The 23364-nt window shown below is 51.7% G+C and overlaps 2 protein-coding genes across 2 annotated transcripts; both read right to left on the bottom strand.

Moving 5' to 3' along the window:
* Positions 1–1973: 1973 nt before the first annotated feature.
* LOC122426777 (neuronatin-like) lies at positions 1974–2937 on the bottom strand. Its single transcript, XM_043445915.1, has 2 exons — positions 2916–2937; positions 1974–2203 (listed from the first exon to the last, which is right to left on the bottom strand). Exons 1-2 carry the CDS (start codon positions 2935–2937, stop codon positions 1974–1976), a joined length of 252 nt encoding a protein of 83 aa, XP_043301850.1.
* A 9593-nt stretch (positions 2938–12530) lies between these two features.
* Positions 12531–23082, bottom strand: TINAGL1 (tubulointerstitial nephritis antigen like 1). The gene is made up of 12 exons (XM_043445639.1): positions 22947–23082; positions 22094–22417; positions 21128–21191; positions 16894–16986; positions 16573–16687; positions 15323–15446; positions 15087–15237; positions 14764–14953; positions 14607–14652; positions 14104–14227; positions 13146–13191; positions 12531–13037 (listed from the first exon to the last, which is right to left on the bottom strand). Exons 2-12 carry the CDS (start codon positions 22407–22409, stop codon positions 12897–12899), a joined length of 1410 nt encoding a protein of 469 aa, XP_043301574.1. The 5' UTR covers positions 22410–22417; positions 22947–23082; the 3' UTR covers positions 12531–12896.
* Between the last annotated feature and the right edge of the window lie 282 nt (positions 23083–23364).

Below are 23364 nucleotides of genomic sequence, written 5' to 3'. Positions count from 1 at the left end.
GAGTGGGTTGCCATGCCCTCCTTCAGAGGATCTTCCCAACCCAGGGATCAAACCCAGGTCTCCCACATTGCAGGCAGATTCTTTACCGTCTGAGCCACCAGGGAAGCCCATGAATACTGGAGTGGGTAGTCTATCCCTTCTCCAGGGGATCTTCCCGACCCAGGAATCAAACCGGGGTCTCCTGCACTGAAGGTGGATTCTTTACCAACTGAGCTACCAGGAAAGCCCACAATGGGATGCTACACCCCCAGATAAATCATACACAAATCACTATTTAACAAGCAATGACACGAACAAACCTCACAGACAGAATGTTGAATGAAAGAAGTCAGAAAGAGTAAATAATCTCTAGCTAGATTTGCATGAAGTCCAAAAGCAAAATTAATTCTGATAGAATAGTTTTACCTCCAGGATATTGGGGGTGATTGCTGACTGAAATGTTGAAAATTCTATCCTGTTTTAGCTTAAGGAAAAAAAAAAAAACAATAATAGAATAAACCCAGTGAAAGTAGGACAAAGGAAATAATGAATATAAGAGTAAAACTTACTAAAATAGAAAACAAAGACACAATTGAGAGGATTAATGAAACCCAAAGCTGGTTTTTTGAAAATATCAATAAAATAGTCCTTTTATATTTTAAAAGGAAAGGCAAAAATAAGAAAATATTAAGAATGGAAAGGATATGATAAACACACATGCAGGAGCGATTTAAAAGATTAAAAAAAAGCAATCTGAACAATCATTTCTTTAATGTTATCATTTATTCCTCATTTCCATTTCTTAAATCAGTTTTGAAGTTGTATTTTAAAGACACATCTATTACATCTACATTTTCAAATTTATTTGCAGAAAGTTGTTTATTATGGTTTAAAAAAATCTTTCTATAGTTAATTCCCTCTGTTCATTATTTATTTGGGCTTTCTTTAATCAGCCTTGCGAGAAATGTATCTATTTTATAGACATTTTTTAAATTGATCCGTATTGTTTCTTTCTGTTCTTGATATTGACTTTTCTCTCATCTTTACTATTTTCTGCTATTTGAGAAGGGTGTTATTTTTCTTTTTTTGGTGTGCCTCCACCACCCCGCAGGGTCCTGGGACACTGTGTGAGACGGGGGAGGTACTTTTGTATTTTTTGTAGAGGCGGTCCCTGTCCTCCAGGAGCTTACAATCTAGCCGGGGAGACACAACTAATGCACACTTATACAATCATTACAATTAGCGATTACCACAATATTGAACACAATTGCATGAGACCTGGGGGATTCAAGATCAATGAGGGGCTGGGGGCTTGGAGAAGGTGTTTTTATAAAGATGGGATTCGTTTTCTTGTTCAGTAGGTCCAAACTGAGTGACACATTTCTTTGGGGTGGCAGTGAGGAAGAAAGGGGAATCGAGGGAGCAAAGGCAGCAAGGCTGGAATGCACGTGCCGTAGGCAAAGGACCGTGAGGGCCCTGCTCTGTCTCTTAACCTTCCTCCCTCACCCTCTGCCCTCCAGTCCTGCCACACAGGCAAGTAGCTGTCGCTTGTCTGCTGCACCGAGATTCAGGGCTTCGGCTGGTGATGTCGGAATGTCCATTCTGCTGGCTGGTGTGGTGGTCTGGATCTCTGTGGGGCGGCCTGCTGGCATGGCCATGGCTGCGGGGCTGGGATGGCGCTGTCCAGACTTGGTCCAGATCTGAATGCGTTGCCTGTGCCCAGATCTCAGGAGCCTGCTCCCCCCGTGCCCCCCTCCTCCCTCTACGCCACCCGCAGTGGGAGGGGTGCAAAGGGGCGGGGAAGCGATCTCGTGTTGTCGTCACTGTCGGTGCTGCTTCTCCGGGGGCCTACCAGCCCCTCACTGACCTTGGCAAGTGCTCCTCTGGCGAGCGGGCACAGGGGACGCCCCATTCCTGCGCGCGCTGGCTCCCGTGCGGGTGGGATGGCACAGGGGCCCTGGGGACACGGCCGCCCAGGGGCGGGGGCGGGGGCCTCAGCTGGGGGCCCGCTGGCGGCGCTCTCCCAGCACGTGCCGTCCGGTTCTCGACACCGTGTATGCCAGCTTCTGCAGGGAGTACCCGAACGCCTGCAGCAGCTCGCGGAAAACGTACCAGCCGATGATGAGCAATTCAGCGGACGCTGCTGCCATGGTTCCGAGGCTGGCGGGTGGGTGGTTGAGAGCGAGTGCTGCCGCTTCCAGGTCCTCTGGCCTCTCGGAGTCCGCTGTTGGGCACGCTCGAGAAGGGTGTTATTATGTTGTTTTTTTCTTTCTGATTTCCTAAGTTGGATGCTCAACTCATTAATATGAAATCTTTATTAATGTGAACTCCTTAATTAATTTAAGAATATGCATGCCCCTCAGAATTGCTTTCGTTGTATTCAAATTTCAAAATGTAATGCTTTGGGGCTTCCCTGGTGGCTCGGTGGTAAAGAATCGGCCTGCCAATGCTGGAGACACTGGTTTGATCCCTGGTCAGGGAGGATCCCACACGCCACCGAGCAACTAAGCTCATGCCCCACAGCTACTGAGCCTGTGCTCTAGAGCCCAGGAACCACAACTATGGGTCCACGCGCCCCAGCTACTGAAGGCCACATGCCCAAGATCCTGTGCCCTGCGACAAGAGAAGCCACCACAGTGAGAAGCCTTCACACTGCAACTAGAGCCCCCACTCACCACAGCTAGAGAAAAGCCCACACAGCAATGAAGACCCAGAACAGTTCAAAATAAAAACAAATTAATTAAAGTATTAAATTTTAAAAAATGCAATGCTTTCATTGTCAGCCAGTTCCTAATTTTGTATTTTTTTCTTTATCCTGTTAAGTATTTGGAGGTAAGATCTTTCTTTTCAAACTTAGTGTTATCTTTTTGTAATGGTTTTCTCATTTCATTTTATTGTAATCATAGAAGATGACCTATACAATATCAGTTCCTCACTCTGTGGGCAGACTTGCTTCATGACCTAGTGTGTAATCAATTGTTATAAAATTTCCCTTATTGTATGAGAAGAATGTCAGTTTTCTGATTGTTTGAACAAGCTTCTCAATTATGTTATTCAATTTTTCTGCATATCTATTAATCTTATAGCTGCTCGATTTAGTCCTGTGGATGAATTGTGAATCCATTCATCTTCAAAACTGTCTCAACTTTTGCTTTATGTCAGGAGTCATCAAACTATGGTAAATGGACCAAATTTGGCCCACTGCTTGTTTTTGTAAATGAAGTTCGAACATTGGAACATGGCCACCTTCTTTTTCTTATATGTTATCTGTGATTGCGTTATCATTACAGTGGCAGAGATGAGAGGTTGAGATAGAGACTAAATTACCTGCAAAGTCTAAAAGTATTTACTATCTGTCCTTTTATGTTGTTGTCGTTGTTCAGTTGCCAAGTCGTGTCCAACGCTTTGTGACCCCATGTACCGCAGCATGCCAGGCCTTCCTGTCCCTCACCATTTCTCAGAGTTTGTGCAAGTTCATGTCCATTGAATCAGTGATGCCATTCAACCATCTCATCCTCTGTTGCCCTATTCTCCTTCTCCTTTTATAGGAAAAATATAAATGAGGACTATGCTATTAGGTTCAAACAAGTTCAGAATTAAATCTCCCTGATAACAATTTCTTTGTTAACCATTATATAATGATTCTCTCATCCTCAAAAATCATGCCTTTTGACTTAAAGTGCATTTCATCTGATATTTCTAAAGCTACACCAGCTTCTTTTGGCTTAGTAGTCACCCAATGTGCCTGTTAGGAATGCATTTAGCTGCAAATAACAAATCCCAACCACGGTGGCTGAAACAAGTTATCCAATAAAAATACAGTGTTAGCCGCTCAGTCACGTCCAACTCTTTGCAACCCCACAGACTATAGCCCGCTAGGCTCCTCCATCCATAGGATTTTCCAAGCAACGATACTGGAGCAGTTTGCCATTTCCTTCTCCAGGGGATCTTCCCAAGCCAGGAATCAAACCAGGGTCTCCCACATTGCAGGCAGACTCTACAGCCTGAGCCACCAGGGAAACCACCTATAAAAATACAGAGTAAAAAAAAAAAAATACAGAGTATTCAGTTAAATTTAAATTTCAGATAATAATTTCAACATTTGCATGGGATGTATGTATACTAAAAATAATAATTCATGCTTATTCAAAATTCATATTTGACTGGACTTCCTGAATTTTATGTGGCAACTTTATGTGGCAAAATTATGTGGCAATAATCTGACCTTGGTAGCAAAACTGGCTACGGAATTTGTGGGGCCCCTTATTTGAAAAATTGTTAGGAATTTCAAGTCAGCGAGAGCAGATCATTAAACCAAGCATGGAGCTCTTCTGAGAAGGTTACCCTATGTGAGAGTACAGGCTGTATTCACAGAAAGTCAGCCCTACTTGGAAGTGACATACCATCACTTTCACCACATTCTACTGAACAGAAACTAGTCATTAAGTCCAACCCACACATTATGGGAGGGAATTACACAAGGGTCCCAGGAGGCAGCGATCACAGGGGTCATCTTGGAAACTGACAAACTTTGCTTCTTCTATTTGTCGTTTCCTGCCTGGAGGTGGACTGATTGGACTGTCTGTATTCCCTTTGTTTCCTCTCTACTGGTTAGAATATGTTCTATTTCTGGTCTTTCATTAGTTACCCTTAAATTTTAAACATGCATACCTGAGTTAACAAAGTCTAAAGTTAATCAATTCTTTTAGAACAATCAGGGCTTCCTTGGTAGCTCAGCTGGTAAAGAATCCACCTGCAGTGCAGGAGACCCCGGTTTGATTCCTGGGTCGGGAAGATGCCCTGGAGAAGGGATCGACTACCCACTCCAGTATTCATGGGCTTCCCCATGGTAAAAAATGGCTCAGATGGTAAAAAATCTGCCTGCAATGGGGGAGACCTGGGTTTGATCCCTGGGTTGGGAAGATCCTCTGAAGGAGGGCATGGCAACCCACTCCAGTCAGTATTCTTGCCTGGAGGAGCCCCATGGACAGAGGAGCCTGGTGGGCTACAGTCCATCGGGTTGCAAAGAGTCAGACACGACTGGGCAACTAAGCCAAAGGACCTTAGAATACTTTAGAACTCGGATCATAGTTTCCTGTCTATAATTTGATTGTTTTCCAGTTTTTAGCCTATCTTGTTTATTTTATCCTCCAAATCAGCTAAAATTATTTTTGATTAATCAAAAATAAAATCCTTTTTATTAAGTCCCTGCTTGTTTGAGTTTCCCACATTTAATCTTTTTTGGGCTTTTTGCTCCCCATTTTTTGTAATCTACTTCATCCTTTTGAGTTTACTTCCTGGATTTTTCATATTATCTTGATCTGTTATCATGCGAGAACACTAGGTCCTCATGGTGTTTTTTAGTGATTTTTTTTTTTAAACTTTCATTGCATCTGTGGTCATAGCCTTCTTTTCATTCCCAATATTGTGTATTTTGTGCTAATAATTTATTTTATTAAGGCTTTTAAAGAAATAGTTCAACTTTTTGTTGTTTTCCATATTATTAATTCCTGCTTTATTACACCCTTTTTTTCCATTCTTTTTGAGTTTTCTGATGGTCTCTCCTAAAATCATGAGTTGGATGTTTAATTCATTTGTTGCCAATCTTTTCTGTTTTTAATAAATGCATTTAAAGCTATAATTTTCCTTCCAAGTTTCACTTTACTTATTGTTACTCAGTTTTAAATATCTTGTAATTTTCATTATAATGTTCTCATTGCATATAGAGATTATTATTTAAAATGTGCTTTTAAGTTAACAAATATATTGTATTTCCTTGGCCAACTTTTTATTGTTGGTTTCTAATTTTATCATATTGGGGCTATAGAACGTGACTGACATCGATTCTTGAAAAGAAATTTTAGACTTCCTTTATGGCCACAAATGTGGTATTTTTAAAAATGTTCCATGTGAGCTTGAAAACAATGGGTATTCTTTGTGTAAGGAGGAGTAAAGTTTATGTTTATCCAGCAGATGAAGTTCTTAATTACATTGTCCTAATTTCTGTATCCTTCCTAATGTTTTGCTATTTGATCTTCTGGTTTTAAGAAACTTTAATTAGAATTTCCCCTTTTGAAACAGAAAGTTTCCCACTTTGTTTATAGGTTCCTGGCTTTCTCCTTGTTGTTCTGCCAGATTTGCTTTATATGTTTCACCAAAATAAATATAAGTTTATGATGCATGTAAGTTCATGATTATTAGATCTTCTTGGCAGATGTTTCCTTTTATGTGTGTGCTGGTTAGGGCTAGATTGCTGCTACAAACGACCCTAAAAACAGTGGTTTAAATAAGACAGAAGTGTATTTCTTGTCCATGTGAAAGTCTATAGCCACGGTTCCTGTGGGGTTTGGTGAATAAGGAGCCAGCAGGAGAGGAGGGAGCAGAAAGCGTGAGGCTGACGTTTATTCCTCTGCCTCCTCACTGTGAGATCACCTCTGCTCTACATAATCTCGCCATCAGAACCTGGTCACTTCTCCCTCCCTCTGACCCTGCTGACCTAGGGGAATGAAAACTATGCTATCGCTAGCCTCAGAGCCCTGCAATTTCTCCTATGACTCCCCCACACCCTACTTTGTCATGAGTCCTTTTGAAAATAAACTCTGCCCAAGTTCTTTTAATTAGAACACGCCATCTGTTTCCTGTTGGGACCCTGAGCAATGCAGGCTGGCATCATGTGTTTAAAAGTCATTGATTCTGAATGCCTTTAGGCAAGTGTGAACTCTCTAACACATGCTGGACACAGGCCCCACGACTCCCTGTTCTGACACTCCTAGCTCACTCGTGTATCTGCTTAGACCCAAAGGCATTTGAGGCTGAGACCCTGGGTTACTGGCCCCAGCCTAAGACCACCCCTACATCCAAATCTCCAGAGTACCACCCTGTCTCGGGGGAAGGAACTACTCAAAACCCATCAATAGCACCCATTTTATCCATCTTCACACAGGCTCAGCTTGGCCACTGTTCTGATGGCTAGAGTGGCCTCTTCCTGGACAGTCTCAGTATCTCAGAATCACGGGGACTCACCTTTGTCTGACGATGCTTTAGAGTGGTCAATACTTCACCAAGTGACTTTCAGATTTTGCAGGACCCAGGGCCAGCCTGGCCCTTTATGGTGACTTTGTATATCTCTGCTGATTCATTAGGTACCAATTTCTCCAGTCTGACTCTCAGTGGGCCCAACTTGTTTCCCTCATTTCCTCTTTCTCAGGGAAATATTCATTCTTGGCCAGCTCCCTCACAGAGACAGTAGAGATCAATGTTCCCATTTTACAGACTAGGAAACCAAGGCTCAGAGTGGAAAGCAAGCTTTGAGGAGTGCAGTAGAGCTGGGCTTTGAGCCTGGGTCTGTTGGGCTCGGAATTAGAGGCTTTCCAGAGGAAGTTGTGTGTGTTGAGGCGAGGAAAGGGAACCTGAGTGGAGGACAGAACCCCAGATGAGGGGAACCTCAAAGCCTTATCCTGACCGAGCTGGGTCATGACATCCAGGTGAGAGGTACAGCGTGAGGGGGCCCTGGATTCCAGCAGACTGAGATGCATTCCCTGTTCTGCCCCCCATCTGTTTGTCTTCTCAGGCTGGTCTCCAGGCTTCACAAAGTTATGAGGACTCACCCAGGGAATGTCTGTGAAATGTGCAGGTGGACAGCTGCTTAGTTCTGAGAGTCACCCAGATCCACGCTCTTCACTTCTCCGGGCTGTGGCGGGTGTGGATTCAGCCAGCAGGGGGCCCTGTGGTCAACTTGACCATGCCCCTGGGCCCTGCCTGTGTGCATCCATTCATTCACTCATACCTCTGGTCTCCCAGCAAACAGCTCCTGTTCAACCATCTCATCACATCCCCTGATGGGGACCACACTGTTCCCCCGGGATCAGGAAGCAGGATGCTCTCCTGGAAGGCCTGCTCAGACTCAGTCTTGCTTTACTTTGGGAAAACTACCCTGGGTGTTAGTGTCAGAGCCACAGAATTTTCATGAAATGGATGGAATTCTAGACAAGTTATCTCTCAGGGCTCAGGAATGAGTCCTCAGGGAGAAGCTGGGGAAGGAATCTCTCACTCTTTGACCTATAAAGTCATCTCTTTGGGTTGATCTATAAATCGAGTGGTAGGCAATGTGGGTTTTATCCAGCGGCACCACTTAACAGCTAAGTGACCTGACCAATCCCACATTCCCCTAAGCCTCTATCTCCTTATCTGTCCAATGATGGTAACAGTAACCCCTGGCTGCTGTTGGCTGTTTTGGGCATCTGGTCAGCCTCTCTCCTTTCCCCTGGAACAGCAGTCTTCCCCTTCTTTAGGGTCTCCTCCTCCAAACACTGGTTCATCCAGAGTGGCCATGGCATCTATGATCCTGTCCTTTGGCTATAGATTAGAGCTGGGCCAATCAGAAGCCTTCCCTGTTCCGTTCTATTTTGAGTCAGAACTGAGAAGACTGCTGTGAAAATGTGAAAGGCTCAGGAATTGTCATTGGTCAAATGTCCTTCCTAATAGCACAGTTAGTCTAGAGAGGGAGAGAGAGAATGTGAGTCCTGGCGAGGTTTGGATTCCTAGTTCTGGCTGTGCTTGGGCTCACTAGCCCTGCTCAGTCTGGAAGTTCACTCCTCCCTTAGGTTCCCAGAGTTGCCTCACTGGTTGGCTTTGGTTTCTAAAGATATCTTTCTCACAGAGTTGTGTGTAGGATCAAATGAGCTGAAGTGTGCGCAGCGCTCAGCCGAAGGCCTGGTGCATTGCAGGCTCAGGGGCCAAGGATTCCTTTCCCTTAATGGGCACCAGGCAAGGATAGGGTTTGGCAAGATACCAGGAAGATGTGAGGCATCGGCACTAGTGAAGGGATGTAACTCAGCAGCTCGCAGAAAACGAAAGTCAGGTGCCTTGGGACCCCGCGGAGCACCATAGGAGACCAGAATGAATTCCCAAGAGGAACATTTGGTACATAGGAAAGATGGGACTAAGGGGGGAAAAAAAAAAACTCTTCCACAATGATTTATGGGAGGAAAAGCTGCCCCTCTGTACTAGGGATTTGGGCTTTCCAGGTGGATCAGTGGTAAAGAATCCACCTGCCATTGCAGGAGACACAGGTGACATGGGTTCAATCCCTGGGTCGGGAAGATTCCCTGGAGGAGGAAGTGGCAACACACTCTAGTATTCTTGCCCAGAAAATCCCACAGACAGAGGAGCTTGACGAGCTACAGTCCAGGGGGTCGTGAAGAGTTAAAGACTACAGAGCAACTGAGACACACACATGCACCAGGGATGCATGCTAGTCTCTGGAGGTCTAGAAGATGCATACTAGGAAAAGCTTTCCAGAGGAGGGATGTTTGAGCTGGGTTTTGAAGGATGACTAAGAGTTTGTCACGCAGGGAAAGGACTTAGGGAAACTGGATTAACACTACCAAACAACCACTATTAGTACAGAGCTAATTAGTATGAGAATTTAGACAGCCTGAGTTTAATCCTGCCTCAACTATCTGCAAAATAAGGAAATAGAAGTTTATTTTTAGTATTAAATGAGATGTAGTTGTCATTATTGTTCAGTCGCTAAGTTGTGTCCGACTCTTTGCAACCCCATGGACTGTAGCCTGCGAGGCTTTCCTGTCCATTAAATGAGATAATATGTGCAAAACACTCAGAACAACATGCTGTCAGAGGCTATGGTTAAGCACTAAAAAATGTTTAGCTCATTACGAAAAGCTTTTACATTATCAAGTCCAACCCCCTTTAAAAGATTAGAGCTGTTACCATTTAATACTTTCCAAGTATGCTGCTAAATGTTTAGCATGTTTTGTCTCTTTTAATCCTCCCAACAAATCCAGGAGGTGAGTACCATTATCCCCATTAAAGATAGAAACCAAGACAGCAGATTAGCAGAGACATCACTCTGCCAACAAAGTTCCGTATAGTCAAAGCTACGGTTTTTCAAGTAGTCATGTATGGTTATGAGAGTTGGACAATAAAGAAGGCTGAGCCCTGAAGAATTGATGCTTTCGAACTGTGGTGCTGGAGAAGACTCTCGAGAGTCCCTTGGACAGCAAGGAGATCAAATTAATCAATCCTAAAGGAAATCAACCCTGAATATTCCTTGGGAGGACTGATGCTGAAGCTCCAATACTTTAGCCACCTAATGTGAAGAGCCAACTCATTGAGAAGACCCTGATACTGGGAAAGACTGAAGGAGGAGGAGAAAGGGGCAACAGAGGATAAGTTGGTTGGATGGCATCATCGACTCAATGGACATGAGTTTGAGCAAACACCGGGAGATAGTGAAGGACAGGGAAGCCTGGCATGCTGCAGTCCATGGGGTCACAAAGAGTCGGACAAAACTGAGTGACTGAACAACAACAAAAGATAGAAAAACAGAGGCTCTGAAAGGTCAAGATTACATAGCCAGTGCAGAACAAGCAGAGCAGGGATTCAAACCCAGGTTTGTCTAAGGACTCATGCCCATGGCCCAGAGAGGGTAAGGGACTAGCCTCAGAACACAGAGCAGGGTGCTGGGGTGCCAGGATTTCTTTACGGACAGACTCAAGGGCAGTAATCTGGTTGGAAGTCCTTGGTTTGCCTCGGTCTTTACAACCACATGTCCATGGACTTCCCAGGTGGTCCAGTGGTTAAGACTCCACACTTCCAATGTAGGCGCTGCAGGTGCTATCCCTAGTCAGGGAACTAAGATCCCACATGCATTGTGGTGAAGCCAAATTAAAAAATAAATAAAAATGTAAAATAAATACAAACCCAGAGTCTGAGTCCTGAGAGCTGCCAGTGGAGAAGATTTAAAACATAACGCCTACAAGTCCATTGCCAGCATCAGAGAACCAGAGGTGGCTGGTGGAGGTTACTGAGGGACCCGCTCAGCCCTGCCCAGCCCCATTTGCACTCTTGGGGGGTTGGGGGGAGGCTCGCAGGCCTGGGGCTCCTTGGTCCATGAGGCTAGGGAAGGGCTGGGCTGACCCTACTTGGGCGCACAGGGTCAGGCCTCGCAGCCGGGCAGACAAAGCTAGAGCCTGGAGACAGCCTCACCCCTGCTCCCCTCCCTCTCCCAACCCCCACCGCTTCCGCCAAAGGTCCTTGTAGAAAAATTCCAGCCGCGCCCCTGGACCGGGGTTTTTCCAGTGGGGTGGGAGTTGTGAGGCACGTCTGGCGGCCACAGAGGGGGTAGTAATCGGGCAGCCCTGCTCAGGACTCCCTTCCCGTCGTTGTCCCCAGGGCTCTGGCCGGCCTTGGCTCCTTGGGGACAAGCAGGCCAGCCAGGGGAGCCGGGCTCGGGATGTCCTAGCAAACAGGAAATGAAACAAAGGCAGCTGCTTATCGGTCGCCCCGCATTCCTTTCAGGTGATGCCCAGGCGGCCTGGGGGACGTGGCTGGCACTGAGGGGCTGCCCTCCAGGGGATACACCTCCCTACTGCCTCCTCCAGTGACTTCAGCTGGGGGGCAAGGAGGACTGCTGCCAGGGGAGGACCATCCCCAGGCCCAGCCTCCCTGAGCTTCTGGGAAGGCAGGGCTCCATACTGACTTCTGTGCCTAGAGGCTTGGGAAGGGAATGGAAAGGCAAGAATGGGTCGTGTTATTCAACCATCCCACAAACTGCAGCGCAACCTTATCTAGGGTACAGGTATGGGTACCAGGACTCAGCAGTGAACCAGACCCAGTCTCTGTTTCTCAAGGAACTTCCAGCATAAGGAAGATAGTGAAATACTGGTGAAAGGGCAGGGTGCAGTTGAGTTCAGGGAGGGGGGTGTCTAAGCCATGCTAAGAGGGGTTGGGGTGGTTTGGGGAACCATGGCTCCCTCGCACAGCACCTGGCACATCCATTACTCTCCCCTGGTACTGCCTGAGTGAAGAAGCCTTGGAGCTGGGTTGGGAACAGCAGTGCAACAGGGGTAGGTGGAATGGAAGGGCATCTGGACCGAGAGAAAACAGCATGTGCAAATGCCCAGTGGTCTGCCTGTGTGCTCGACATTAGGGAGCAGGGAGGACTCTGGAGTCGTCTGGGCACTGGGTGAAGAAGCTGGTGAGGAAGCTGGTGGGGTGGGTCCTGATGGCCTTGAATGCGAGTGAGGCCTGGACTTAATTCTGCTGGCCCTGAGAGCCTGGGGACATGGGGTAGAGAGAGGGCTCACAGAGGCAGGCCCAACCTGGCCTAGGGGTGGGGGTGGGGGGGTGTCCCCTCGCCTGGGTGGCTTGGAGAAGCTGATCTGCAGAGACACAGGCTCCAGCTTCTATGGGGCTATGCCCCCCTTGCCTGCTGGGCACTGGCGCCAGCTCTGCTGATTGGTGGGTTGGACTCCCCCCACCCCAGGCTGCGCTGACTCAGCGTCTGAGAGGTGATTCCCACGGGCCCACATCTCTCTGGGGGCCAAAGGCCGCGCCATCCATGTCCCACCCACAATGGATCAGTATCCAGGGTCACTGACAATTCAGGCTGAATGGAGGCTAAGATTTCTGGTTCCCCGACCCCCACCCCTGCCAACCAGCAAAGCCTCAGGCAGTCCTTTCTGCTGTGCCCCCATATGCCAATTCTGGCCTGGATTTCCACGCCCAGAAGTTTCAAGATACCATAGTTATCAATACTTTTTTTTTTTTTAATTTTAAAACAGTGAAAAGAAAAATAAATATCTTTGAAGAATAAAAGTACAAGGGTGGGGTGAGGTCGTGGGCTGGAGACTGGGGTGGGGTGGGGGGGGCGGTGTCCTGGCTTCGGTGATCTTGCTTGGGGGTCTTGCTCCTCCCGGGCCAGCCCCTTTCCAGCCCCGCTGGGAGGTCTGGGGGCTCCGGCCAGCCCGCGGCTCCCAGGCCGGGCGCTGCGTCAGCGGAACCGCGCAGGGATTAGACCCCTGGCGCCTGGAGTCCCGTCGGGCGGACGGGCGGGTGGGGCGGGGGGCTGCCGCCCCACGAGGAGGGCTCTTCCCGGTGTGGTGCCCGCGGCCTCAGTGGTGTCCCATGTCCTCCATTCCCACGCGGCCCCAGACGCCCAGCACGAAGCTCTCGATGTCGCACTCGTTGGCGCCGCGCACGATGCGAAAGTGGCCCCTCTCGCCCCAGGCCGGGCCCCACGAGTTGGCCGCCGTCTGGGAACGCAGAGGGGGCTGTGAGGAGGGGAATCGCGGTGGGGGAGAAGGGCAGGAGGGCCGGGGGAAGGTCACAGCGGCCGCAGGGCGCGCGGTGCCGGGACTCACCCAGTACTTGATGGTCCTCCCGTCGGGCAGCGTCTCCTCGCCCCACCTGCCGGGCAGAGCCAGAGCCACAAGCGCAGCTGATTCACCTACTTTCAGGAGCTCCCGCCCGCTGCGGCCTTCCCTAGCCAGGCCCCTGTTGCCTTTGCTGACTTGGCGTCCCTCAGGACTTGGGCAGGTCTCTGTTCCTCTCTGCCCAAGCCCCACCAGGCTTCCCAGGTGGCGCCAGTGGTAAAGAATCCCTGGGTGGGGAAGATCCCCAGGAGAAGGGGATGGCTACCCACTCCAGTATTCTTGCCTGGAGAATCTCAGGGACAGAGGAACCTGGTGGGCTACCGTCCATAGGGTTGCAAAGAGTCGGACAAGACTGAAGCGTCTTAGCACCGCCGGCCACTGTCCCTCTCTGCACCTCCCTCAGTCTCCACATCTCTAGGTCCCCCGTGGGGCACAAAGGGACATCTAGGGGGGTTAGCAGAAAAGCCTACACCTTCCAAAGACCCACATGGCAGGGAGGGCACACCTCTGCCTGCCCTCCATCCTTACCTGGCTGGTTGAGGGGGGTGAACAAAGTACATTTTATCGGTTGGACTATTAAAATCAATGACTCTAGCATCTCCTGTTACATCAGTGGGGGAAACTGAGGGCTGGAGGTATAAGTCAGTGAGTCAGGCAAAACTGGAACAGGCGCTGAGCTGGGGAGAGGTAGAGCAACTCTTGAATCCTTGTCTATATTTGATTTGGAGTGATTTCTCCTGGTGTGTAAGGAAGGAACTGTTCTAGAACACTTTGAAAGGCCCCTAACTCTTGGTGTGCCCCGAGGCAAGTACCTCCTCTTTCTGAGTCCCAGTTTTCTCCTCTTTGAAAGGGAGCTTTGCAGAGAGGTGGTAAGGATTCAAGGCAGGTTTAGAGCCCCCAGGGCAAGCCCTGCTGCCCCCAGACCCCTGCCCACCAAGCCCCTTACCCTGTGATCTTGACTGAATGGGTCCCATGCCGGCGGTATCGCTCCGGCCTCCCGAGGCTCACTGGTGTGTGGCTGTAGATACCGCTCTTATATACGAAGAAGTCCTCATGCACCTCCATGAGGGCTGTGGGCAGAGGTCAGAGGAGGTGGCTCAGCCCATCAGGATAGGCAGTGATGCCCAAGGCTGGAGATACATGCCCAGGTCCCAGAGCCTCTCATACCAAGGCTGATGCCCAAGGCTGGAGATACATGCCCAGGTCCCAGAGCCTCTCATACCAAGGCTGATGCCCAAGGCTGGAGATACATGCCCAGGTCCCAGAGCCTCTCATACCAAGGCTCTAAGTGCCCTCTCCAGGTGCTGCTCCTGAGGAGAGGACACAGTCCCCCACTCCTGGCCCCAGTGGACTTGCTGCTCAGGGCGACAGGGACCACCTGTGCCTCGGTGCCCAGTCTCAAGCAGGCACAAGCTTCGGGCATCACGGGGCAGGATGAGGGGCATTTACCTTGGACAGGACCATTCTCCATCAGCTCCTTCATGATCTCCTTCTCCTGGAGGGTGAGGGGGTGGGGAGGAGAGGATCCATCAGGCGTGAGGCTCCAGCCTTTGGTCAGGCTTCCAGCTCTCTCCTGCCTGTGCCCCTCACTCAAGTGCAGACTTACGTTGGAGCCGAGGCGGTAGGCAGGAGTGACCTGGTAGATGTCATTGGCATGGACATAGCTATTGGGGCAGCGCGCGGTGGCCTGGCGTTTGCCCCGACCCATGGCCCGACTGTGCATCATGCAGGGGGGTGCGGGGACAGCCTCGTCCCGCCCATGGCCGGAGACCGGGTAGCAGTGGTCAGACACAACCCTGCAGGGGCAGCGGGAGGGAGCGGGGACAGAGTGAGCATGGGGCAGCCTGGCCCAGGCCCTTCCTGCAGGCTTTTGCTTCCTGAGACCCCTGCCTTATGCCCTCTTCCCTGTCCGTGCCCCCTGCTGCTCACCCTCGACGGCGCAGGAACCACCAGGCGCCATCCAGTCGCCCACCACGGCAACCCTGCTGGTTGTGCGTGTCACAAGACAGCAGGTTCTGGGGCGACAGGACGGGTGTCATGTGCCCCAGAGAATGGATTGAGACTCGATCGGATGCCACAGCTGGTAAGAGAGGTAGAGGGGCTGTCAGGGGGCTCAGGCCTTGGCCCTCCTTTCCCACCTGGCCAGCCCCTGCCCTTGAACCTACCTGCCGTGGAGAAGGCCCAGGAGCCTGCACAATTGCCCTGGTCTAGAGGGTCGTGGATCAGGTTGGGCCACTTCTCAGAGGCCTCGAAGGTTCTGGGCAGCACCTCCCCTGGACCCAGCACTGTCTGCAAGGCAAAGGCCACTCTTGTCTGTCTCCTGCCTCTGCCCCAGCCTGCCCATCCGGGGCCCTAGGCATGGGAGGTGTCCCAAGTGTCCAGAGCCTTCGGCAGTTTGATCTTGAGCCCGCCAAGACGTGAGAGATTTGATCTGAGAGATTCCAGCAACCTCCACCTTGGCCCAGAGGGAGACCCAGGCACCATTTAGCGCCTCCTAGTGTCAGGTGGGAGGTGACTAGTCCTGTTTACAGGTGAGGCAGCTGAAGCTAGGAACAGGGAAGTGACCGGGCCTCTCTCTATTCCGGCTTCTTTCCTCCTCTGCACCTTCTGATCCACTTACATCCTTCTTTCCACCAGGACCTTGGGATTCGGGCCCCAAAGGGCAGGGGAGGAAAGAAGCAGTAAGGTCCCGTGACTGGGCAGGCTGCCAAAGCAAACAGCAGGAGGCAAAAAATAGCCCGAGGCCCCAGGGAATAAGGGCAGGGGCAGGGTCTGGTCACCCCAGCCTTGAGCAGAACTCCCTCTGCAGGGCGGGCCGCTGCAGCCAGACACCAGCCCCTCCTTGCCCGCCACTGACGGACAGAGCCTTCGGCAAGTGGCCAGCCCTGTCCCACTGAAGCTCCCCTTCCTCACCCTTGGAACTGTCCTGGGTCTGGTTCCCATTCCTACCTCTAGAGGGTCCCACTAGTGGGAAGGGAGAAACCCCCTCCTCCCTTGAGGTTCTGCTGAGATGGCATTTGTTTCCGAGAATTGCTGCTCTCTGGCCAAAACTGGGGGAGTGCCTGTCCCTTCCTTCCCAAAATACCAAGGTGACCTCCTGGCCCTTTGGGGCCCTGACCCCGCCATACTGGGACCAATGACATTTTTTCCCAAGCTGGGGAGGCTCGGGAAGCCAGGGAGGGTGAGATGCTGGGACCACAAAACTCCGAATCTGAGCACCAGTTCTTGCAGTGCAGTCTATCGAGTTATAGGCAGAAACTTAAGGCCTAGAAAAGGGGACTCACTTGCCCGCAACCCACAGCCTATCGGTGGGGGACAGGCCTAGGCCCTTGGAGAAACAGGGCACAAGGTGCCAGGATCCCTGGGGTCATAGGCCAAAGGGAGATGGCAGGATTGTAGGCAGGGGTGAACTTACATGAATCTCATTCATGTTGGTGACGGAGGAAGATGGGCGGACAGTGCCTAGGCGGTAGCGAATGCCCTCATCCAGGGTCATGCCCCAGAAGGCACTGTGGTTTCCAGCCTGCCAGCTGAAAGAGAGGGGATGGAGGTCACAGACCTGCCAAGGCTGGGGGTCCTGGAGGAATGTGCATGTGAGTGGGAGAGACGCCTACTGGCTGAGTGTACACATGAATAAGATCTGAGTGTGGGTGCTCCTGGCAGGACACGCCTCTCGGGCAGAAAGTACATCTGTATGTGCATGCACGTGCATGTGTGCCCACTTCGGGCCTCTCACCCATAGTTGCCTTGGTTGATGGCCTTGATCATGTCTTCGTCCACCAGGCATGGCTCCTGGTCACACTCCCACTGCTCTTTCTCATGGCAGGTACTGGAAAAACAGGAGGGAAGGAAGAAGTGAGGTAGGGCTGGGCATCTGTGGAAGGGAGGAGGCCTTGGAGGTCAACATGTGGGCCTGAAATTCCACATCAGCAGCTATGAGAGGACCCCCCAGGTGATCCCATGCAGCCTGGTGGCTTTAAATGTCAATTTCAAGTTCATGATTCTCAAGTTTACATCTGCTTCGCAGGTCTCTTCCTGAACTCCAGATTCTAGGATCTTGACTGCTACACAGCCTCACCTCCGGGGTGTCTACAGGTTACACTCCTCACATCTCAAACAGAACTCCTGCTCTCCCCGACTCCCAGGCCTGCGCCTGCCACAGTCCTCGAAAACAGCCACTCCATCCTTCCTGGAGCGCAGGCCAAAAGCCTGGGAGGCACCCTTGACTCTTTCTCTCACGTGCTGACCTGATTCATTGGCAGATCTGTTGACTTTACCTTAAAAACACATCCAGAATCCAAACCGCGTCTCATTCTTTCCTGCAACCACCATGGTCCAATCACCTTTCACCTGAATTAGGCTGCAGCCTCCTCACTGTTCTCCGCTATTCAACCCTGGGCCCCACTCCTTCAGTATATTTTTAACACAGCCACCACTGTGATCCTGTTAAACCCAAATCATATCATGCCATTCCCCTGCCTAAAACTCGCCATTGGCTTCACATGACAGAATAAGAGCCAAACAAGTCCTTCCATGCCAACAAGGCCCTGCACGATCTGTCCTCTCTCTGGCCCCCTCCTCCAAGACCTGGTTCCTAAGGGCCCAACCAGGCCGGTCCCCTGACCGTTGACATGAGTTGCGCTCCTGCCCCTGGGCCTTTGAGCTCTTCTTCCTAGGAGGAAGCATCCTCATGGCTCCCTCTCACTTCTTCCAAGTCCTTATTCAAATGTCACCTTCTCAGGGCAGCTTGCCCTGAACACCCTATCTCAGCATCCTCCACACTTCCTACCCTGCTTCCCTGTTTTATTTTCTCCTCAGCCTGTCATCACTATCTGACGTATTATATCTTTAGCTATTTATATTGTTTATACCTATTTCCTCATAGGATCTAATGTCCTCAAGGGCGGGTATTGTTTGATATCATCAGTGCCCCAAAACAAACTCTAACACGTAGTAGGGACCTAGCAAATATTTGTTGAATGAATGAATGAATGAACGGGGCAACATAGTGAAATGATTAAGACCATGGATTCCAAATCGAATTGAGGGTTCTGATTTTAGCTGACTAGTGACCTTTCTGTTGTTTGACGTTTAGTTGCTGCATCGTATCCAACTCTTTTGTGATCCCATACACTGTAGCCCGGAGCTTCCCTGGTGGCTCAGTGGTAAAAAATATCCCCCTGCAATGTGGGAGACGTGGGCTCAATCCCTGGGTTGGGAAGATCCCCTGGAGGAGGACATGGTAACCCGCTCCAGTACTCTTGCCTGGAGAATCCCACGGACAGAGGAGCCTGGTGGGCTATAGTCTATAGGGTCACACAGAGTCTGAGATGACTGAAGCAGCTATGCAGCAGCAGACTGTAGTCCATCAGGCTTCTCCATCCATGGGATTTCCAGGTAAGACTACTGGAGTGGGTTGCCATTTCCTTCTCTAGGGGATCTTCCTGACCCAGGGATTGAACCTGCATCTCCTGCATTGGCAGGCAGATTTTTTACCACTGAGTCATCAGGGAAGCCCGTATGACCTTAAGTAAGTTATTTAAAACTCTCCCTCAATGTCATCTGTAAAATGAGGATAATAATAGTACCAACTTCCAGGGATTAAAAGGCAAACTTGCAAAGTATTCAGCCCAAGGCCTGACCCATGTTGTGTGCTCAGAAATTGTCATCTCCTATTATTGTTCTCAGTACAGGAACCCCGACTCCCCGCCCCCTTGAGTTTCGGACTCAGATCCAACTGGCCTTCTGACATCTCCTCTGGGTATGTGAATGGCATCTCAAAACGGCTAAACTATCTCCCCCAAACCTGTTCCTCCCCCTAACAACATCCTCAACTCAGACAACAGCACCTTATCTACTGGGCTGTTCAAGCCAGAACTCCGTGTGGTCCATGACGTCTCCGCCGTTACTCACCCTGGCCCCCACCACCCACATCATGTTGAAGGTTACTTTCTGCCACATACCTCCCCTATTAGCAGACCCAGCATCGTGAAAGACTCAGAATCCGCTTGCCTCCTACCCCTCCATCACCATCACCCTACTCTGGTCCCTGGACCATGGCAGTGGCTTCCTTACCAGGCTCTCCAGCACTTTATAATTCCCTTCCCCCAGGACACACGTCCCACTCTTAAAGCCAATGAGCTCTGTGAACAACACACATCAGTTTGTGTCCTCCCTAAGTGGCTTCCCACGGCACTTAGAACAAAGTGCAACATCCTAGGCACAGCTTATGAGACCCAGGGGACGTGGCCTGCACCTCCCCAGGCGTCTCTCCCCATTTCACAGCTCCAGCTGCAATGAGCTTGGTCCCACCTCCTGGCCTTTCCACCAGCCATCACCCGCCTTGTTCCCTCCTCTTGGGCCTGGGCCACTCATGCTCTCATCTCCCTGGTATCTGCATAAACGTCCCTTCTTGAGTGGCCTTCCCTTGCCCCCATCCCACTCAGAACTAGGATCCCCTGTGAACCTCTGTCCCCCCATCACACCTGGAATAGGTTGTAATGACAGGTTTATTATTTTTGTCACCATTAGAGGCTCATGTGCAGGGACAAGAACTGTCTGCTGCATACTGGCTGCATCTCCTTGACCCAGCACCACGCTGGGCACATAGTAGGTCTCTAATAGGTGTCAACTGAACAGCTGAATTCTGTGAATTCTACAGTGCTTTTCCAAGCTCATAACTCTGCTATGACAAGATGCTGAACTTCGTCCTTCTGAGCCTGCCCGAGGCTCCCGCCTCCAATGTTGCCTTTTAAGGAGCCTCAAGGGGACAAGACCCAGTATGGCTGGGCTCTCCAGCCCCAGGAGCTGTGGGCATGTTCAGGGAGGCTCTTGTCCTTCCCCTCCCCCTCTGGCTCTCAAAGCATCCCTGGAGGGCTCCCAGCGTCTGGGAGGCCCCCAGACACTGCCCCACACCCTCCCTCAGGTGTCAAGTGCAGGGAACACAGCCAGAGCTAGACTGGGAGGGAAGTGGCTTGGTCAGTCCCTTCCTGCCGCCTCCCTCTTTTCCCGCCTCCCTCTTTTCCCCCAGGGCTGTCCGAGCAGGTCTAGGCAGAGCTGGTGGCAGCAGGTCCCAGCATTCCAAAGGGGGCCTGGGTGGCCAGGCCCGAGGGAAGGGACAGAGTGTTAACCCCTTCATGTCCATCCTATCAGTACCAGCAGAATCATGCAGGTGTGCTCCATCTTTTGAAACACACATGGGTCACACACATTCAAAGCATGCACACATGAGTGCACATGCACTCTCACCCTGACACATGCTGAAATGCATAAATCCTCACTCTCACTGTGACCCAGGCACCCCTCACACCAGTGAGGCAATGGAAACCACTTATACATCATGCATTCCTAAAAGTTTCCTCCCCCCAGAGGCCCTCTTAGTCCCAGAGCAGGGGGTGGAGTGGGTGCAGGGCCTCCTGCTCTAAGTCTTAGGGTCCCCCTTATTTTCATTAAAGCACTCAAGGCTTCCCCCCTCGCATCTCGGGCCTTCGATTAGGGTAGTGGCGTACCCCAACCCCTTCATCCTCTTGCTGGGAAGTGTGGGGAGGGGTGGGGGAGGGAGGAGGGGCCACATTCCAGGGAAGGCCCTGCTACACTCTGGCTGGCTGCCAGTTCAGCCATCCCTGACCCTCATCCGGTCCAGGTCAGCGGATGTTGCAGTCAGAGGTTTCCTTCCTGGTGCCCCCTTCTTGGACTCTCCCGTGATAGCGAGAAAGGCTGGGAGGGGAAGTAGCCCCGTCCCAGGCAGGAGGAGCTGCACCTGAAGCCAGGCATCCAGGGTTGACTACTCCTGGGCACTGCTGTTGGAATGCTGGTGTAGAAGCTGACGTGGTCCAGGTAAAAATTCCCATTTTACAGATGAGGAAACTGAGGCCTTGCGCCCAGCAAATAAGTGACAGGGATAGGATGTGAAACAAGTCTGTTGCCACAAAACCCACCAGGCAAGCCCCCTCCAAGTCCCAAATACTCACCAACGGTTACAGTTGTCCCAGTAGGTTCCCAAGACTGGATAGATGCGACCCTTGTGCATACATCCTGGTGGGAGGGAAGACAGGAAGAGAAGTGGAACCAAGACCAGGGACGATGGGCTGAGATGGCCAGGTCCTCAGAGGTCTGGTGTCCTGAATCCTCCCAGACACACACACACACCAGCCCTTACTGAAAGCAAAGCCAAGCTATAACTTAAGACATCTCCTGAGAGTCACATATCAACTTCCCACTACTTGGAAGTTCTTCACTGACTCTAACCCAAATCCCTCTTGCTTCACTTGGATGCCAGCCACAACATTCCTTAGATCCTAGGCCAGTTAAATGAGCTGGGGTTTGGAGATGGGGAGTGGGACGAATATGGGAAAGCCAAAGCCCAAAGAAGGTACATTACTCCCTTGACAACCCAGGTATGCACTCTCACACCTGCAGCCCCGTGGAATTATGGGAAGGAAGTCAAGTGATTCTCCTCTTGGATTGGGATGGGAGGATGGTGGTAAGGGCTGAAGGTAGGAACAGACTTGACCCACCTCCCACGTGTGACCAGCCATTTCAGGGATAAGGAATCCTGAGCAAAAGCAGAGGAACTGCTAAAATGACGCTGACCAACGCTCGTGTGGTTTATCAGTCTGAGAGTGAGTCAGCAGGTGGGGCCAGCACCTTCTCAGCCCGGAATACGGAGACAGGAAGGACTGGGAGAAAGGGCAGGTGGCTGCCCTTCTCCTGGGCCAAATGAATATCCCACTGACCGAGGCGCTTTTTCAATCTTACTGGAGAGATTCAAGTTAGACCACAGTGAGTACTTTCCAGAAGTAAAGAGAGAGGGGCGGGGTCTCCTTCCAGACGCTAGGAAGCCTTCCCTGGAAACATCAATGCATCAGCCTTGCTCCTGAGCCTTGCTGAGTTTGGGGCTTGACAAGGCGACCCACCCCTGGCCGTCTGGTGCCCACCTTGGATGGGGGGGAAGGGGGGTGGCACGCCGAGGCAGAAATCCCAGAAGTCAGGGCAGCAGTCGGAGACGGTGCGGTTGCAGAAGAGGTCACAGTAACAGGTCACACCCAGGTAGGGCAGGGCGCAGTCATCCGCGCGGCCGCGGCAGCAGAGGTCCTGCTTCTGGCAGTACCGGCCCCCCGCGTCCCGGATGCCGCGCTGGTGCAGAGCCGGTGCTAGCTCCCGGCGCCTACGACCCCGCCGGGCGCCCACGCCCAGCTCGCCGGCCAGCAGCAGCAACAGCAGGAGCAGCAGCCCCGGTGGACGGCGCCACATGGTGCCTCCTGGGCCCAGGGAGGGCAGAGGTCAGGGGTCAGAAGTGGCGGGCAGCAGAGTTTCCCTGGCACCCCCGGGGACGGCTCTCCCCTGCTTCCTGGGGCTGCGAGTCTGCGGGGATCCAACAGGGACCCTGACTCCTGCGTCCTCTGGCAGGACCGGGGCAAGGAGCCACAGTCTATGTGCCCCGGCTTACAGGGCGGGGAGGGGGCTTGGGCAAGAAGTGGAGCTCCTCTCTGACCTGCCAGGGGACCCTCAGGGAATGGGAGGTGGGGACGCCGGCATTCTTGGTGCCCCCCCAAGGCCACACCCAGGCCTCGAACCCCTCGTCTCCTTCGGTCCTGGATCCCTGCCCAGCCTCGGCCCTTGATGGGGTCCCTGATTTCGTGCCCTCACGTGTCTTCGCGCTGTGCCCCCTCTGCCCGCTTCTACTCTCCCTCTCTGCCACCTGTCTCGGCCCCTCCGCCGGCCCGTCCTCCTCTCTGCTCCTTCTGTCTACAACTCTCTCTCCCCCTCCGAGCCGGGGAGAGGCCCTACCTGGTGAGGGGTGTGGGCTGAGCCCCGCTGCCTCTCTCGCCTCCGCCTCCCCGCTCCCCGCGACCGCCGCGGGACACTCAAAGTCAAGTGAGGAAAGCGGGGCGGGATCGCTTTTTGTACCGCCCCGCGGGGCGCGCCGCCCCGGCCGGCGGAGGAAGGGAGGGGCCCCGGCGGGTTCGCACCTGGAATCGCCCCGCCGTAACCCCTGAAGCCGGGACTTGGGCAAAGGGATCGTGAGCACGCGACTGACCTTGCTGGGTCTCCCGTGGAAGCCGTTCCCTAAGGGGGCCAACTCCAACCGAGGCAGAAACGCTTAGTGGTCTGCTGACCCTGGGAAGGACTGCCCGGTGGGCTTCGCGGTGGGGCCGAGGGGCTTGCGCCGACAAAGGAAGATTAGGGGCAGCGGAGTTCCGAGTTT

Source organism: Cervus canadensis, chromosome 24 (genome assembly GCF_019320065.1).
Source record: "Cervus canadensis isolate Bull #8, Minnesota chromosome 24, ASM1932006v1, whole genome shotgun sequence".
NCBI lineage: Eukaryota > Metazoa > Chordata > Mammalia > Artiodactyla > Cervidae > Cervus > Cervus canadensis.
Note: the sequence above shows the minus strand (reverse complement) of the source record. Positions and strands in the feature narration are given on the sequence as shown.

Bases quoted from the DNA above. Each gene is read 5' to 3' on its own strand.
- LOC122426777 (XM_043445915.1), bottom strand. From the start codon at position 2,937: ATGAAGCAAGTCTGCCCACAGA. The intron at 2,204-2,915 runs GTGAGGAACTGA...CGTGCCCAACAG, and splicing joins GAAGCAAGTCTGCCCACAGA to CGGACTCCGAGAGGCCAGAG.
- TINAGL1 (XM_043445639.1), bottom strand. From the start codon at position 22,409: ATGTGGCGCCGTCCACCGGGGCTGCTGCTCCTGCTGTTGCTGCTGCTG. The intron at 16,688-16,893 runs GTGAGAGGCCCG...CCTCTCTTTCAG, and splicing joins ATCAACCAAGGCAACTATGG to CTGGCAGGCTGGAAACCACA. The intron at 14,653-14,763 runs GTAAGTCTGCAC...CTCACCCTCCAG, and splicing joins CCTACCGCCTCGGCTCCAAC to GAGAAGGAGATCATGAAGGA.